The sequence below is a fragment of the Sinocyclocheilus grahami genome, unplaced genomic scaffold (assembly GCF_001515645.1).
Source record: "Sinocyclocheilus grahami isolate Dianchi unplaced genomic scaffold, SAMN03320097.WGS_v1.1 scaffold635.1, whole genome shotgun sequence".
NCBI lineage: Eukaryota > Metazoa > Chordata > Actinopteri > Cypriniformes > Cyprinidae > Sinocyclocheilus > Sinocyclocheilus grahami.
In genome coordinates this window covers 315,149-329,206 of record NW_015505814.1, presented here as the reverse complement: position 1 = coordinate 329,206, position 14,058 = coordinate 315,149, and the positions used below count along the sequence as shown (strand labels likewise).

At 39.5% G+C, this 14,058-nt stretch overlaps 1 protein-coding gene across 3 annotated transcripts; it reads right to left on the bottom strand.

The window, feature by feature from the left end:
- Nucleotides 1–5,552: 5,552 nt before the first annotated feature.
- On the bottom strand, nt 5,553–13,158 carry LOC107558201 (caspase-3). 3 transcript variants are annotated; one of them, XR_001605467.1, is made up of 8 exons: nt 13,037–13,158; nt 12,336–12,564; nt 11,854–11,996; nt 9,458–9,586; nt 9,077–9,252; nt 8,808–8,916; nt 7,318–8,085; nt 5,553–6,222 (listed from the first exon to the last, which is right to left on the bottom strand). XR_001605467.1 is itself a non-coding variant. In XM_016241822.1 (7 exons), exons 2-7 carry the CDS (start codon nt 12,395–12,397, stop codon nt 7,856–7,858), a joined length of 849 nt encoding a protein of 282 aa, XP_016097308.1. In that variant the 5' UTR covers nt 12,398–12,564; nt 13,037–13,158; the 3' UTR covers nt 7,170–7,855. The 3 variants fall into 3 exon arrangements, 2 of the variants coding, with proteins under 2 accessions (XP_016097308.1, XP_016097310.1); XM_016241822.1 differs by lacking the exon at nt 5,553–6,222 and having other exon boundaries at nt 7,170–8,085; XM_016241824.1 differs by lacking the exon at nt 5,553–6,222 and having other exon boundaries at nt 7,170–8,085; nt 12,336–12,555.
- Between the last annotated feature and the right edge of the window lie 900 nt (nt 13,159–14,058).

The following is a 14,058-nucleotide window of genomic DNA, read 5'->3' as shown; positions in this document are numbered from 1 at the left end:
AAAGGGCTCCTATTATGCTTTTTCACTTTTTTAATTTTAGTCAGTGTGTAGTGTGTATGTTTGGACATAAAAAAGATCTAGAAAGTTACAAATCTCAAAGTCCACTCCAAAGGGAGATACAGTGGGGGAAAAAAAGTATTTAGTCAGCCACCAATTGTGCAAGTTCTCCCACTTAAAAAGATGAGAGAGGCCTGTAATTTTCATCATAGGTATACCTCAACTATGAGAGACAAAATGAGAAAAAAAAATCCAGAAAATCACATTGTAGGATTTTTAAAGAATTTATTTGCAAATTATGGTGGAAAATAAGTATTTGGTCAATAACAAAATTTCATCTCAATACTTTGTTATATACACTTTGTTGGCAATGACAGAGGTCAAACATTTTCTGTAAGTCTTCACAAGGTTTTCACACACAGTTGCTGGTATTTTGGCCCATTCCTCAAGAGCAGTAATGTTTTGGGGCTGTCACTGGGCAACACGGATTTTCAACTCCCTCCAAAGATTTTCTATGGGGTTGAGATCTGGAGACTGGCTAGGCCACTCCAGGACCTTGAAATGCTTCTTACGAAGCCACTCCTTCGTTGCCCGGGCGGTGTGTTTGGGATCATTGTCATGCTGAAAGACCCAGCCACATTTCATCTTCAATGCCCTTGCTGATGGAAGGAGGTTTTCACTCAAAATCTCACGATACATGGCCCCATTCATGCTTTCGTTTACACGGATCAGTCGTCCTGGTCCCTTTGCAGAAAAACAGCCCCAAAGCATGATGTTTCCACCCCCATGCTTCACAGTAGGTATGGTGTTCTTTGGATGCAACTCAGCATTCTTTCTCCTCCAAACACGACAAGTTGAGTTTTTACCAAAAAGTTATATTTTGGTTTCATCTGACCATATGACATTCTCCCAATCCTCTTCTGGATCATCCAAATGCTCTCCAGCAAACTTCAGACGGGCCTGGACATGTACTGGCTTAAGCAGGGGGACACATCTGGCACTGCAGGATTTGAGTCCCTGGCAGCGCAGTGTGTTACTGATGGTAGCCTTTGTTACTTTGGTCCCAGCTCTCTGCAGGTCATTCACTAGGTCCCCCCGTGTGGTTCTGGGATTTTTGCTCACAGTTCTTGTGATAATTTTGACCCCACGGGGTGAGATCTTGCATGGAGCCCCAGATCGAGGGAGATTATCAGTGATCTTGTATGTCTTCCATTTTCTAATAATTGCTCCCACAGTTGATTTCTTCACACCAAGCTGCTAACCTATTGCAGATTCAGTCTTCCCAGCCTGGTGCAGGTCTACAATTTTGTTTCTGGTGTCCTTTGACAGCTCTTTGGTCTTGGCCATGGTGGAGTTTGGAGTGTGACTGTTTGAGGTTGTGGACAGATGTCTTTTATACTGATAACAAGTTCAAACAGATGCCATTAATACAGGTAACCAGTGGAGGACAGAGGAGCCTCTTAAAGAAGAAGTTACAGGTCTGTGAGAGACAGAAATCTTGCTTGTTTGTAGGTGACCAAATACTTATTTTACAGAGGAATTTACCAATTAATTCTTTAAAAATCCTACAATGTGATTTTCTAGACTTTTTTTCTCATTTTGTCTCTCATAGCTGAGGTATACCTATGATGAAAATTACAGGCCTCTCTCATCCTTTTAAGTGGGAGAACTTGCACAATTGGTAGCTGACTAAATACTTTTTTGCCCCACTGTATAAAATAACATTTGCATATTCTTCGCTCTGTGTTGCACCTTGATTTTTCATAGCCATTTGAAATTAGAGGCAACCACTGCATTTTAATCATGTATTTTGTTTGTTTTATATTAGACCATATAATTTCAAAATCTGAAGCAAAAACAAAATAACCTGACTTTTGTTTTGCTTCATAAAACATCTGTATGACCAGGGGCGGACTTACCCATTAGGCAAAGGTAGGCGACAGCCTTGGGCCCCCAAAAGCCAAGGGCCCCCTAAAATGCTTTTCATATAGGATATGCGCATTAAGTGCTGACACGCGAACGGTTGCTGTTTACGGTGTTTGTTACGACAACCCTCCGAGACTCCGAGTTGAACGTGCTTTTTGTGTACCCTGCTTGAGGGAGATGAAAATATTATGCATCTGAAGCTGTAATTAAATACTGAGAAACGGTGTGTATTATAAGTTTATAATTGTTTTAAATGCCGCTTACTCATTTATGAGGACACAGTTACTTTTTTAGTTGATATAATGTGTGTAAATGTATAATTGCCTTTTCATTATTTTTTCTGTTTTATTTAAATTTGTAGTTAAAATAACTAAAAATAAATGTATTTTAAAGTTTAGAATTAGACAGCCTTTGCACACAGGCTTACGCTGGTAACTCATCAGTGGATTTTATCCCTTTTCAAGAACTACAACGAACAGCTCGTTTGGACTACAGCGTTTGTTTTCCGGGGTTTTGTGATGTCACAAAGCGGCCCATTAGAATATCATTAAAATAAATCCCGCCTACGGAAATTCGAATGGTTGGGGGGTGGGGAGGGGCGAGGTCGTGGTTAGAACGCTTGGTTGAGTGCATCAGACAAGACGACAACGAAGAAGTGCTGCTGCAAATTTGGTGCATCAGAGAAAACGAACAAGAAGAGCTGCTGTAGCGTCAAGTTTTGAGGGGAGTCATGAGGGAGTACCATAGGGGAGTACAGTGCTGGTTTCGCCAAAAAGATTTTGCTGAAAGACGGAGCAGTTCCCACTTTGCCGGGACAATCTGCTGTATCTGCATCACAGCCTGTAAGTGTGCTGCTTTAATTGTTGTTGTGCGTGTTATTTACGTTTCAAAGTATAAGTTGTATGCAGTTTCTGCGATGTAATACATATTACCGTTGCACTTATCTGTACATAGTAAATGCAGTTGTTTTTAAGCGGTTGTTGACATCCTATCTAAAACGGGATTTAGCCAAAAAACAACAATAACGTTACCACTCTAATATGTCTTGCAATATTTGTGCATGCAAAGGTTCTGCGTGATCCTCTTGTTCAATATTCTCGGGGTCTGAATCCGGCTCAAACTGATATGGCAATATTGTCGCCATCGTTAACTATACCTGAGCAGACGTAACTTGCTGCTTTGGCAAGGGGCGTGGCAGTACTGAAACACCATCTAAGCTGTTCGCCAATCACAACGCACTGGGACAGCTAACCAATCACAACGCATTTCGTATTTCGGAAGGCGGGCCTTCATCAAGCCCGGCACTAATCGAGCCGTTTGTGCCAGGCTGAGGAGAAAGGTATTGTAATGTAAATGTGAAAAATAATGCGTTTTTCGAACAACCAAGCATGAGTTTCACGGTGATATTGAAAGTAAAAAATAAATTTAAAAAAATCGTGAATTTCGTGCGTCGTCAGATTCATGTGACTACAAATGCTGTGGTTACTCATGTAACCTTGGTTCCCTGACGACGCAATGCTCGTTCCCGTATCTCAGGGAACCGAGGTTACGTGAGTAACCGGAGCATTCCCTATCGAAAGGTAACTCCTGTTGCGTCGTCATTGACAACTTGTTTGGGGAACGCATCCAGTAGCACCGTGCTATAAGCAGATGTAGAACTAAGCCTGCTCCGCGAGCTCAGCCCAGAAACGATCAGCGATGGCTCCATAAGCCTGAGCCACAAAGAGACCCGAGAACATTCTGAGGTCTTATTGACATAACTCTCCCCACCCACGATGACCAGCCGGCAGCCGCACAAATCTCCCCAATAGAGAACCAGGCCCAAGAGGAGGCCATTTCCCTGGTGGAATGGGCCCTCACACCTATAAGGCAATGCAAGCCAGCTGAGGTACAGGCCAGAGCTGTAGCATCTACTATCCAATGAGATAGTCTTTGCTTTGTGACCAGCAGCCCTTTAGAGCGGCCTCCAAAGCTCACAAAAAGCTGATCTGTTTGTCTAAAAGACTCAGAGCGCTTAATGTAAACTCGTAGTGCCCGGATAGGGCACAACAAATTGGGACCTTGTTTGCCATCTGTTCCAGGGATGGCTAAAAGGAAAATGACCTGGGCTCTAAACGGAGTTGAGAGCACCTTCAGTACATAACCGCTGCGTGGTTGAAGAACGACTTTACAGTCATTGGGTCCAAACTCAGGGCAGGAAGCACTGACAGACAGGGCTTGCAAGTCACCTACTCGCTTGACCGAAGCTAGGGCCAAAAGCAGAGCAGTTTTCAGCGTCATGACCCTTAAGCCAGCTGTTTGAAGTGGCTCAGAGGGGGAACATTTGAGGGCTCTCAGGACTATAGACAAGTCCCATACTGGCACAGTCCTAGGGAGAGGAGGATTTAACCGCCGAGCGCTTCTAAGGAACTTAACGACCAAGTCGTTCCTGCCAATTGTCCGACCAGCCTCGAGAGAATGATTCGCCATGATGGCTGCCACATGGACTTTAAGCGTGGAAGGGGTGCGCCCCTTATCCAGCAGCTCCTGCAGAAAGGTTAGCACGTTGGACATGTCACATGACACCGGATTCTGGCTTTGTGCTGAACACCAGTCACTGAAGACTGACCATTTGAGTACATAGAGGCGCCTTGTGGACGGAGCTCTAGCCTCTAAAATGGTATTAGTGACTCTTGCTGGGAGTTGGCTAGACTCCCGTCGAGTGGCCAGGCATGAAGGCTAAACAGTTCCGGCTGGGGATGCCAAATCTTGCCCTGCGCTTGCGAGAGAAGGTCTCTCCTCAGTGGTATGGACCATCTCCGGGAACCAGACTTGGTTCCTCCAGAGGGGGTCCACGAGGCTTCCCTGATTTTCCCTGACAACCCCCACGTCCACTTGTCAGCGTCAGATGCCGTCAAGGACATGGAGTCGTCGATGACCACCTCTTCTTCACAAGCTGCACTCAAAAGCGAATTTTTTTTTAAACACGCTTGGAAAATTGCTCAGAAATTTGCCCTTTTTTCCGTCACCGGATGACCGCAGGGGAACTCCTTCCAATGCTGGTGGTTTGATTCCACTGCGGGAGAGAACAGGCTGAGCTTCTTGCTTCAGCTTCTTCTGCTTTATCGCAGAGTCAGTGAAAAGATGGTCTCGACGCTGAAGGAGAAGATTCTGATGAAATGGTGCTCCGGGCCGGTTTATATAGCAGTCAGCTCCACCCCCCTCTGGCAGGCTCAAGCACCATAGGTTTAAGCAGCTACACAAACGTTAACAAATCAGGCTTCAGTAAGAGTAAACAGGAGTTTCCCCAAACAAGTTGTCAATGACGACGCAACAGAAGTTACCTTTCGATAGTTAACAAGCTATAAACGATAAAGACAAGCTTTGACTGTCTCAACAAAAGGTTCTGTGCATCCCTGCGCAACACCCTTAGTAACATAATATAGTGTCAAATCTATTCCATGTATTATGTATTTCAGCTAAAAACTTTGTGTAATGAATTATGAGTGACCCTTGTTGGCGTTATGTTGCGCCATTCACCTTTCATTTTGAGGCCACGTCCTTCCAGCTGTCTTCTCATATTTGAGGTAGGTTGATATGCATGTCTGTGTGAGAAGATCTAGAAGAATATCTAGTTCAGGTAAGATAACGTTACTGTATGTCCATTAATTTACTGTAATGATGCTTCCAAACTAAAAGACAGAAAAGCGGAAGTATATAATTTAATGAATTTGCTTCAAAAAAGTAGCATGCATACATTTTTGGTTTTAATATTTGTACTCTGTGGTAACCATTTTATAAAAGCAATAAGGGACTCCAGGCGTGCTGTATTGTGAACAAGCCACAGCCTCTCGTACCGTTTTGCTTAGAGATTGACTAATCATCCAGTGCACTGCAGAGCTGTTTAATTACATACAAAAGCTCTAGTTTACACACACAGAGAGAAAAAAATTGTGCAATAAATATGAACAGTATGTTTTTAATGTATGCGTACATTAGGATCTCATATCTAACACACAATGCATGCATGACCTGAACTGAAATAATTATGTGATTTTTCTCAGATGACTGTTGCTATCATGCTGTTCATAATCATCTTGAAAGGACTAAATAAAGAGCATTCCAGATTAAATACAAAATTAAGCAGTGTGGTAATAATGTCCATTACCACAAAAAGTGTATTATATATGCACCTACAGTGATGGTTGTTAAACCCAGACTTCAACTTAAATCCATTGCTGTCAATGCTTGAACAAGCATTGCTGTGGGAATGCACCAGATGCCACTGATAAAAATGCATCATTTTGTCTTAATAGAAACCTACACATGACATTTCAGAAGTTATATCAAAATCTGTTAACATGGTTCAGTGAGAGGCACCTGGGAATAGTTCCGATTGTTGTTTTTTTGCTTTTCATATTAAAATAGGCACACTGGCTCTCCTTCAATTAGGATGAATCTCAGATCTTACCGATTTAATGCCCAACTCTGATTCCCTTTCAACAGTCAAACTAGTGCAATAGCCTATTAAAATCCCTGATTACTGTAATTCTAAAAATCCCAACATGGCCTGCCACTGGTGATTGTTCACTATTGGATTTGGATTAGAAAACCAGAGGCAAAAGACACGAAAAACAGTATATAGTCACAAGGTAAACAAAAACCTGAGCACCTATATTCACGTACAATATCTTAAATGCCAATGAGAGCTACAATAACAGTCCCGAGACAGCGAAATCCCAAACTGAGCATCCAGCTAATGCTCCTGTGAAAAAAAGGGTCTTAAACTCAACCCATACACTATAGCTGTGATATTGATAGAAAAAGCTGGAAAAGCTCTAACAGTTCCCTTGTCCCTTCAAGCAGTGAAGTGCATCTCTTTGGTGAGCATAGAGACAATGCAGGGGATTTGTTTCTTGGCGTCAAAGCCAGGCAGGTTGGAGGTCGACTCAAAGTCGAGTGCCACTTTATGATTGACCCTGGTCATGATCTGCATGAGCTCTAGTTCTTTGCCATACTTTGCTATCATTTCACAAAGGGACTGAATGAACCAAGAGCCAGTCATCGTGTTTCTCCAGGAGTAGTAACCTGACAGAGGAAAGAAACCCATTAAGAAAAAGACTCCATGTTAAGTATTTAAATTACCTTCACCAGGATTTTCTCACTAAAATAAAAAAAAAATTATATATATACAGTATATATATATACAGTGGGTACGGAAAGTATTCAGACCCTCTTAAATTTTTCACTCTTTGTTGTCCATTACCACAAAAAGTGTATTATATATGCACCTACAGTGATGGTTGTTAAACCCAGACTTCAACTTAAATCCATTGCTGTCAATGCTTGTACAAGTTTTTATTGCTGTGGGAATGCACCACTGATAAAAATGCATCATTTTGTCTTAATAAAAACCTACACATGACATTTCAGAAGTTATATCAAAATCTGTTAACATGGTTCAGTGAGAGGCACCTGGGAATAGTTCCGATTGTTGTTTTTTTGCTTTTCATATTAAAATAGGCACACTGGCTCTCCTTCAATTAGGATGAATCTCAGATCTTACCGATTTAATGCCCAACTCTGATTCCCTTTCAACAGTCAAACTAGTGCAATAGCCTATTAAAATCCCTGATTACTGTAATTCTAAAAATCCCAACATGGCCTGCCACTGGTGATTGTTCACTATTGGATTTGGATTAGAAAACCAGAGGCAAAAGACACGAAAAACAGTATATAGTCACAAGGTAAACAAAAACCTGAGCACCTATATTCACGTACAATATTTTAAATGCCAATGAGAGCTACAATAACAGTCCCGAGACAGCGAAATCCCAAACTGAGCATCCAGCTAATGCTCCTGTGAAAAAAAGGGTCTTAAACTCAACCCATACACTATAGCTGTGATATTGATAGAAAAAGCTGGAAAAGCTCTAACAGTTCCCTTGTCCCTTCAAGCAGTGAAGTGCATCTCTTTGGTGAGCATAGAGACAATGCAGGGGATTTGTTTCTTGGCGTCAAAGCCAGGCAGGTTGGAGGTCGACTCAAAGTCGAGTGCCACTTTATGATTGACCCTGGTCATGATCTGCATGAGCTCTAGTTCTTTGCCATACTTTGCTATCATTTCACAAAGGGACTGAATGAACCAAGAGCCAGTCATCGTGTTTCTCCAGGAGTAGTAACCTGACAGAGGAAAGAAACCCATTAAGAAAAAGACTCCATGTTAAGTATTTAAATTACCTTCACCAGGATTTTCTCACTAAAATAAAAAAAAAATTATATATATACAGTATATATATATATATATGACTTAGTTGATTAATTAATCAGCATATCATGCAATTAATTCTATTGCAAATTAAAATCAATTGACAGTCCTAAAAAATAATAAATACTATCAGCAGCCACATTTATACACAAAAATTCAGTAAAAACAATATGGTGAAATATTAAAATTTTAAATAGCTGTTTTCAGTCAATAGATATTTAAAATAAAATCTATTCCTGCGATGCAAAGCTGAATTTCCAGCATCTTTACTCCAGATTGTAAGTGTCATATGATCCTTCAGAAATCATACTAATATGCTGATTTGCAACTTAAGAAACATTTCTTATTATCAGTGTTGAAAACAGTTAGGCTGATTAATATTTTTGTGGAAAATTATTAATAGAAAGTTCAAAAGAACAGCTTTTATTTGAATAACATTATCACATTATAAATGTCTTTACTGTAGCCTTTGATACATTTAATGTGTTCTTGACTGAATAAAATAATTAATTGCTTTCAAAAAAATTATAATAATAAAAATCGTAATGGTCCCAAACTTTTGAACAGTACATTCTGTTTGTGAATATTTTATCCGATACTCACAGGAAGCGTTTGTGTGGTTAGTTTGTGTCTGTACCTGGTGCAGTAGAGTACACATAGAGGAAGTCCGCCTCCACAGGGATCCTCATAGATTTATCTGAGCTGTCAGTCTCCACACCAGGATCCAGTTCTGTACCTCTACAAGCCTAGATAAACATAGCCTTCATAAATCTCAAGAGTGAAACAAGTACTCCAAGCCCGCTCATTACAAACCTCACACTCACATCTGTTCTCTCTCACACACACACACACACACACACACACACACACACACACACACGAGGACCGCAGAAATCAGGGATGTACCTGTATGAAGAAAAGTTTAGGCTTTCCCACTAGTGATGGGCAGCGGTCTCCTCTGAACAGGCTAGTTAACTGTTTGAGCTCCACAGACTTATCAGTGCCGAAAAACACTCCCTCATCTCCATGACTGAGCATCACACACACTAATGAAGCACAGTGGCTGTGGTCGTCACGAGAAACTGCGATAAAACAACAAACAGCCACGAATAATTACAATTTCAATTGTTAAAAAACAGAGTATAATTATCAATTACCATCAAATCTGGTATAGACAACTGATTCAGCATAATTTTGTAATATTTCAGTTGCAACGCCAACAGATCTGAGAGCCAAGAATATACGATTTTTTTTTGAAGAATTTGTGCAGAGTTGAATACGCCATACCTGCTGTTAAAACCTGCTTAATCTGCACAACTGTCTGGTCATTGTAGACTTTCACAGTGTATCCGAGCTTTCGAAACACATTCATTACATTTCCTGCATCTACGTCAGTGCCATTGCGTTGGTTCATGCCTGAAAGAAGTGAAGAACAAATAACCATTGGCTATATTACACATGACAAAGTACAAAGCATGATTTTTTGTTTTGGTTATTTTAAAAATGATGTACATTTTCATATATATCCGTGTATATACTGAATATATAAATATAATATTCAGCGTTTCCCCTGCCATTATATTAGGGGGGCGGCCCTAATTCTGTAATTTCTGTCTCTACGTTACATGGTCGCGCTCTCTGTATCTCGCACAGCAGAGTTCTGCCCCGATGCGCACACACAAGTGAGCACACTCCCACTCCCACTAGTATATTTAAATATGAATTCTGCGTGTTTCTTTGTTAATGAATGGTGCAGACGCTCGGTTTTGTTTACTACTTGTACTGAAGCGTGACGCTTGCAGTGATATTAACGTCTGCCGTCTCACTAATGAAAACATCTCCAGAACTGCTCTGAGAGTCACTTTGTGAGCATTTTGCCATTTCATTCGAGTAAAACTATCCTCATCATATCACATAAACACAGGAATGTAAAGGTATTCACGGCAACCCGTCAAAAAATAAACGTCTGGTTTAACTTGAAGACATTGCGGCAGAAATATATTACTATTGTTAAGTAGAATGTACGTAATAGACTACTACAACTACTAAAATGATTAAAACCTTATTTTTCAGCAATAATCATACTATATTTGTATGTTTTAATTGTAATATTAAATCCCCTTTATTTTCCAAAAATATATATTTTTAATTTTTATTAATTAAAAGATCAATTAAATGACTGTTTTATGCCTTAAAAAACGTAAATACACACAGAAAAATCATTAGGCTATTGTAAGAATAAATTAAACTTGTTTTTATGCTTTCGAATAATTAGACATGTTAAAACAGAATTTGGTAACAAAACATAAGGTTGGAAAAAATCTAACATTTCATAGGGCCCTAAGACATGGTTTTTGATTAATAAAATTTAATTTAACCATTAACAAGGAGTCCAGAAAAATTAAAACAGAAAAAAACAACCCCAAACCGTAAACCTAGGGGAAACACTGATATTTAGAAGAGTTATATAGCGTTATGCTGCTCAACTTCATTCACTGTAGCATTTATTACTATCGATTTTATTTATTTCGTTTAACACTCATGTTGTGTTCTGGTCATTTTGACCCGGAGAGGATTTTCTTGCTCCCACAAATGCTAGTTAAATGTTGTCACACACTATCTAAAACTTACTGACTCACATAGGGTATAATTATTTAACAAAAATGTTTTGACAGTCTTTGTACCCCCCCCCCATTACACTTGTGGTGTTCCCAGTCAAAAATGACCATTCTACAAAATGTTATCAATTTCTCATGCTACATTATTAACAAGTCTTAAATGCAATCTTTTTTTTATCAACTGGTTTTCTGTCAGTTAGCACAGGTTTTGTATCCAACAAATAATGCTTTTTCAAAAACTGAGGTGCATATGATCAGATCAATTAGGTCTCCAACCAGTCAGTTCCAAAAAGAAATAAAAACCTGTGCAGGCACACCAAATTAGAAGACCAAATTAGGTGAAGGCTTTTCTGGCCACTGAACAATTATAGGCCATAACATCAAAATAAATAATCACCTTCATAGTTATCAGCAAGAATTTCAATATCGGTACGTTCCTAATACATTAAAGGGGTCATATGATGCGATTTCAAGTTTTCCTTACTCTTTGGAGTGTTACAAGGGGTCACATCACAGTGGAGTCAGCAGTCTTAACCGGGGCTTGTGTGCTGCAAACACATACCAGCTTCATCACTGTGTCTGTCACGAGACTCTGTTCCCCTTTTGGGCTTGAACTGATGGTAAAACTAATGACATTATTTACTGTCTTTACATTTATTTTGAAAGATGAAGCTCGCTATTATGGTAAGGGGCGTTACATTTCCGACGAGTGCTTGTGGTGTTCGGCCAATCACAAAGCACTGGGTCAGCTGGCCAATCAGAGCAGACTGCGCTTGTCGGAAGGAGGGACTTTGTAGAAAACGAAGCGTTTGAGAGAGGCGGGGCATAGAGGACCTACAATAACGTACAGTATTTTTAAAAGAATGTGTTTTTTGAACATTAAAGCATGTCAACATACTCTGTTACACCAAATACACAAAATAATGATCTTTAAAAAAAAAAGCATCATATGACCCCTAAATCTGTTCACAGTTCTGTTCATAAGGTAAATGCATTTCAACAGTCATCCGAGTTTGATGAGCATTCGAACTGACAACCTTCACAAAAACACAAAACAAGTGTTACCTGTGTTGGGATCAAAGTTCTTGTTGTTGATGACGATGCAGTGGCCAATGCTGGGGTAGTTCAGGCTGTATCTGAAGGCATGTGACTCAGTCTTAGCATCAACCTCAATGGCCTGCAGTCCGGATGCCCCAACCACAGCAGCACTGGACAAACATGATTGAACCGTATTTAATAGAATGAATGGGATTACACAGATTTGTGTAGGTCTGTTCTTTAGTTCTAGTTCCACTTTAGAACTATAATGAAGATAGACTAAACATATTAATAATAAAAGCTCATATAAATAATAAAACGTTAAATTAAAACCCTTCACGGTAATAGACCTAAATGCTATAATAATCAACGAGCAGCAACATGTCAGTCTATATATTTAAACACCATAGTAACAAAAAGAAAAGAAAGCGTTAGTGAATTCAATACTGTTTTTAAACGGTCAATGACTTCGGAAAGCTGCACAGCAACCGTCGCCATGCTCATCTTACTCTGCTGTGTCCTCGCGCCGAGCGTCCACGCAGTCTCCGTTCATCTCCAAACCTTTAAACATCACTTTTAAGGATAAAAAAGGGTTCTTCTCCAGAGGAAGCTGGTGGAAGTGTAACTGGAGACGTGTAAGGCGTTGTAACCGGCCAGAGTGGTCAGTGCAGCCGCATGCCGGATGGATTTTCTTTGTTGTTTGTTGACTCACGACCAGCCAATCAGAAGCTGCACGAGCTGAAAAAAAAATGCAGCGTAATATATCAATTTGCAAAGACAAAACCAGCAAGATCTCTCTTACAGCTGTAGATAATTCACATAATGGCGTTGTGAGGCATAAAACCCAGTGAGCTGTCTTCATAGACAGCGTGTTCCAAACGTGCGAGTTCACAAAGCGCCCAACTGTAACGTTAAAGGTGACATAGCCATTGCAATGAAGGTCAAGTTCCGCGTGCCCTGCCAATGCATGGCGAATATAACAATACATTTGAGAAACCTGAATGTATATTTAATAGATTTGAAGTTGAACTACTCAACTGCACAAGTACATCCAAGAGTGCACCGTGTCTATTTAATAAAAATATTAACGCTATGCTGCCGTATACGCATGGCGTTTTTTTTTCTGCTTTCCAACGGATACCATGTAAAGATTGACTAAAACACAACACCTAAAACTTCAATGTCAGAAAACAATAAAGTAGATGCTTACCAAAATCTTGAAAATATCCTGTTATTGGGAGCTTGTGATGTACAGGATTCCGACAACAAAGCGGTTGCTCAGCCTCCAGGAAGTGTACTGTGCTCGGGCTACACCTCTTTCTACCGCGAAGCCTTTGCGCTACAATATCGCCATCTGCTGGATAGATGCTTCTTACACAAACATTCTGCCACCTTTTTTAAAATTTTTTATTTTTATTGATTTCCAACATATAATATAAAGGTACTGAACAAATATAAACTACAAAAAAGAAATAGAAAATATACCGTATTATTTAAATAATAATACAGGTAAAAATAAATAAATAGATAAAAATAATAATAATGAAAAAAAAAAAACAGAAAAAAGAACAGGTATGAGATCATCATATAAATAACAGAAAAGCTTCACAAAGAGACCTAGTGCGTTTTGCTTTACTGTTTTTCAACCCAAGTAGTAACTCGATATCATTTTTCATATCTATCTGAAATAACAAAAAGTTAGGTTTTCCTTTAGCCCATTTCTGTTTATGTATATGGTATTTGCCCATAATCAAACAAAGAGTAACAACAAAGGCCACATTTGGTGGTAATCTTTGTCTATTAAAATAAAAAAATACATCTTTTTCAGAAAAGTAAACTTCATTCTGCCACATGAACATGTTCAGGATCCTCTGCGCTGCGTCAGCTCAGTTACAGGCCTTTATCAGTTACGTGCTAAACAACCAGTGTTGGGGAAAGTTACTTTTAAAAGTAATGCATTACAATATTGCGTTACTCCCTAAAATAGTAACTATTTACGTTACTTTTTATGGAAAGTAATGTGTTATATTACTTATGCGTTACTTTCGCGTTACTTTTTAAATATAAGCAGGGCTTGATTGTGTTTAATATAAGAAGTTCTATTTATAGCAAATATAAAAGCCCTTTCACACCAAAAAGTGTAATGAATAAACCTCAGGCTGAAGCAAAAGTAAATTCACGTCTGTACAGTAGAAAACGCAGGAGAAGAAACACTCTTCAGCAATAAAAAAA

Bases quoted from the DNA above. Each gene is read 5' to 3' on its own strand.
- LOC107558201 (XM_016241822.1), bottom strand. From the start codon at position 12,397: ATGTTTAAAGGTTTGGAGATGAACGGAGACTGCGTGGACGCTCGGCGC. The intron at 9,587-11,853 runs GTAACACTTGTT...CACTTCTTTCAG, and splicing joins GAACTTTGATCCCAACACAG to GCATGAACCAACGCAATGGC. The intron at 8,917-9,076 runs GTACATCCCTGA...ATGTTTATCTAG, and splicing joins CTAAACTTTTCTTCATACAG to GCTTGTAGAGGTACAGAACT.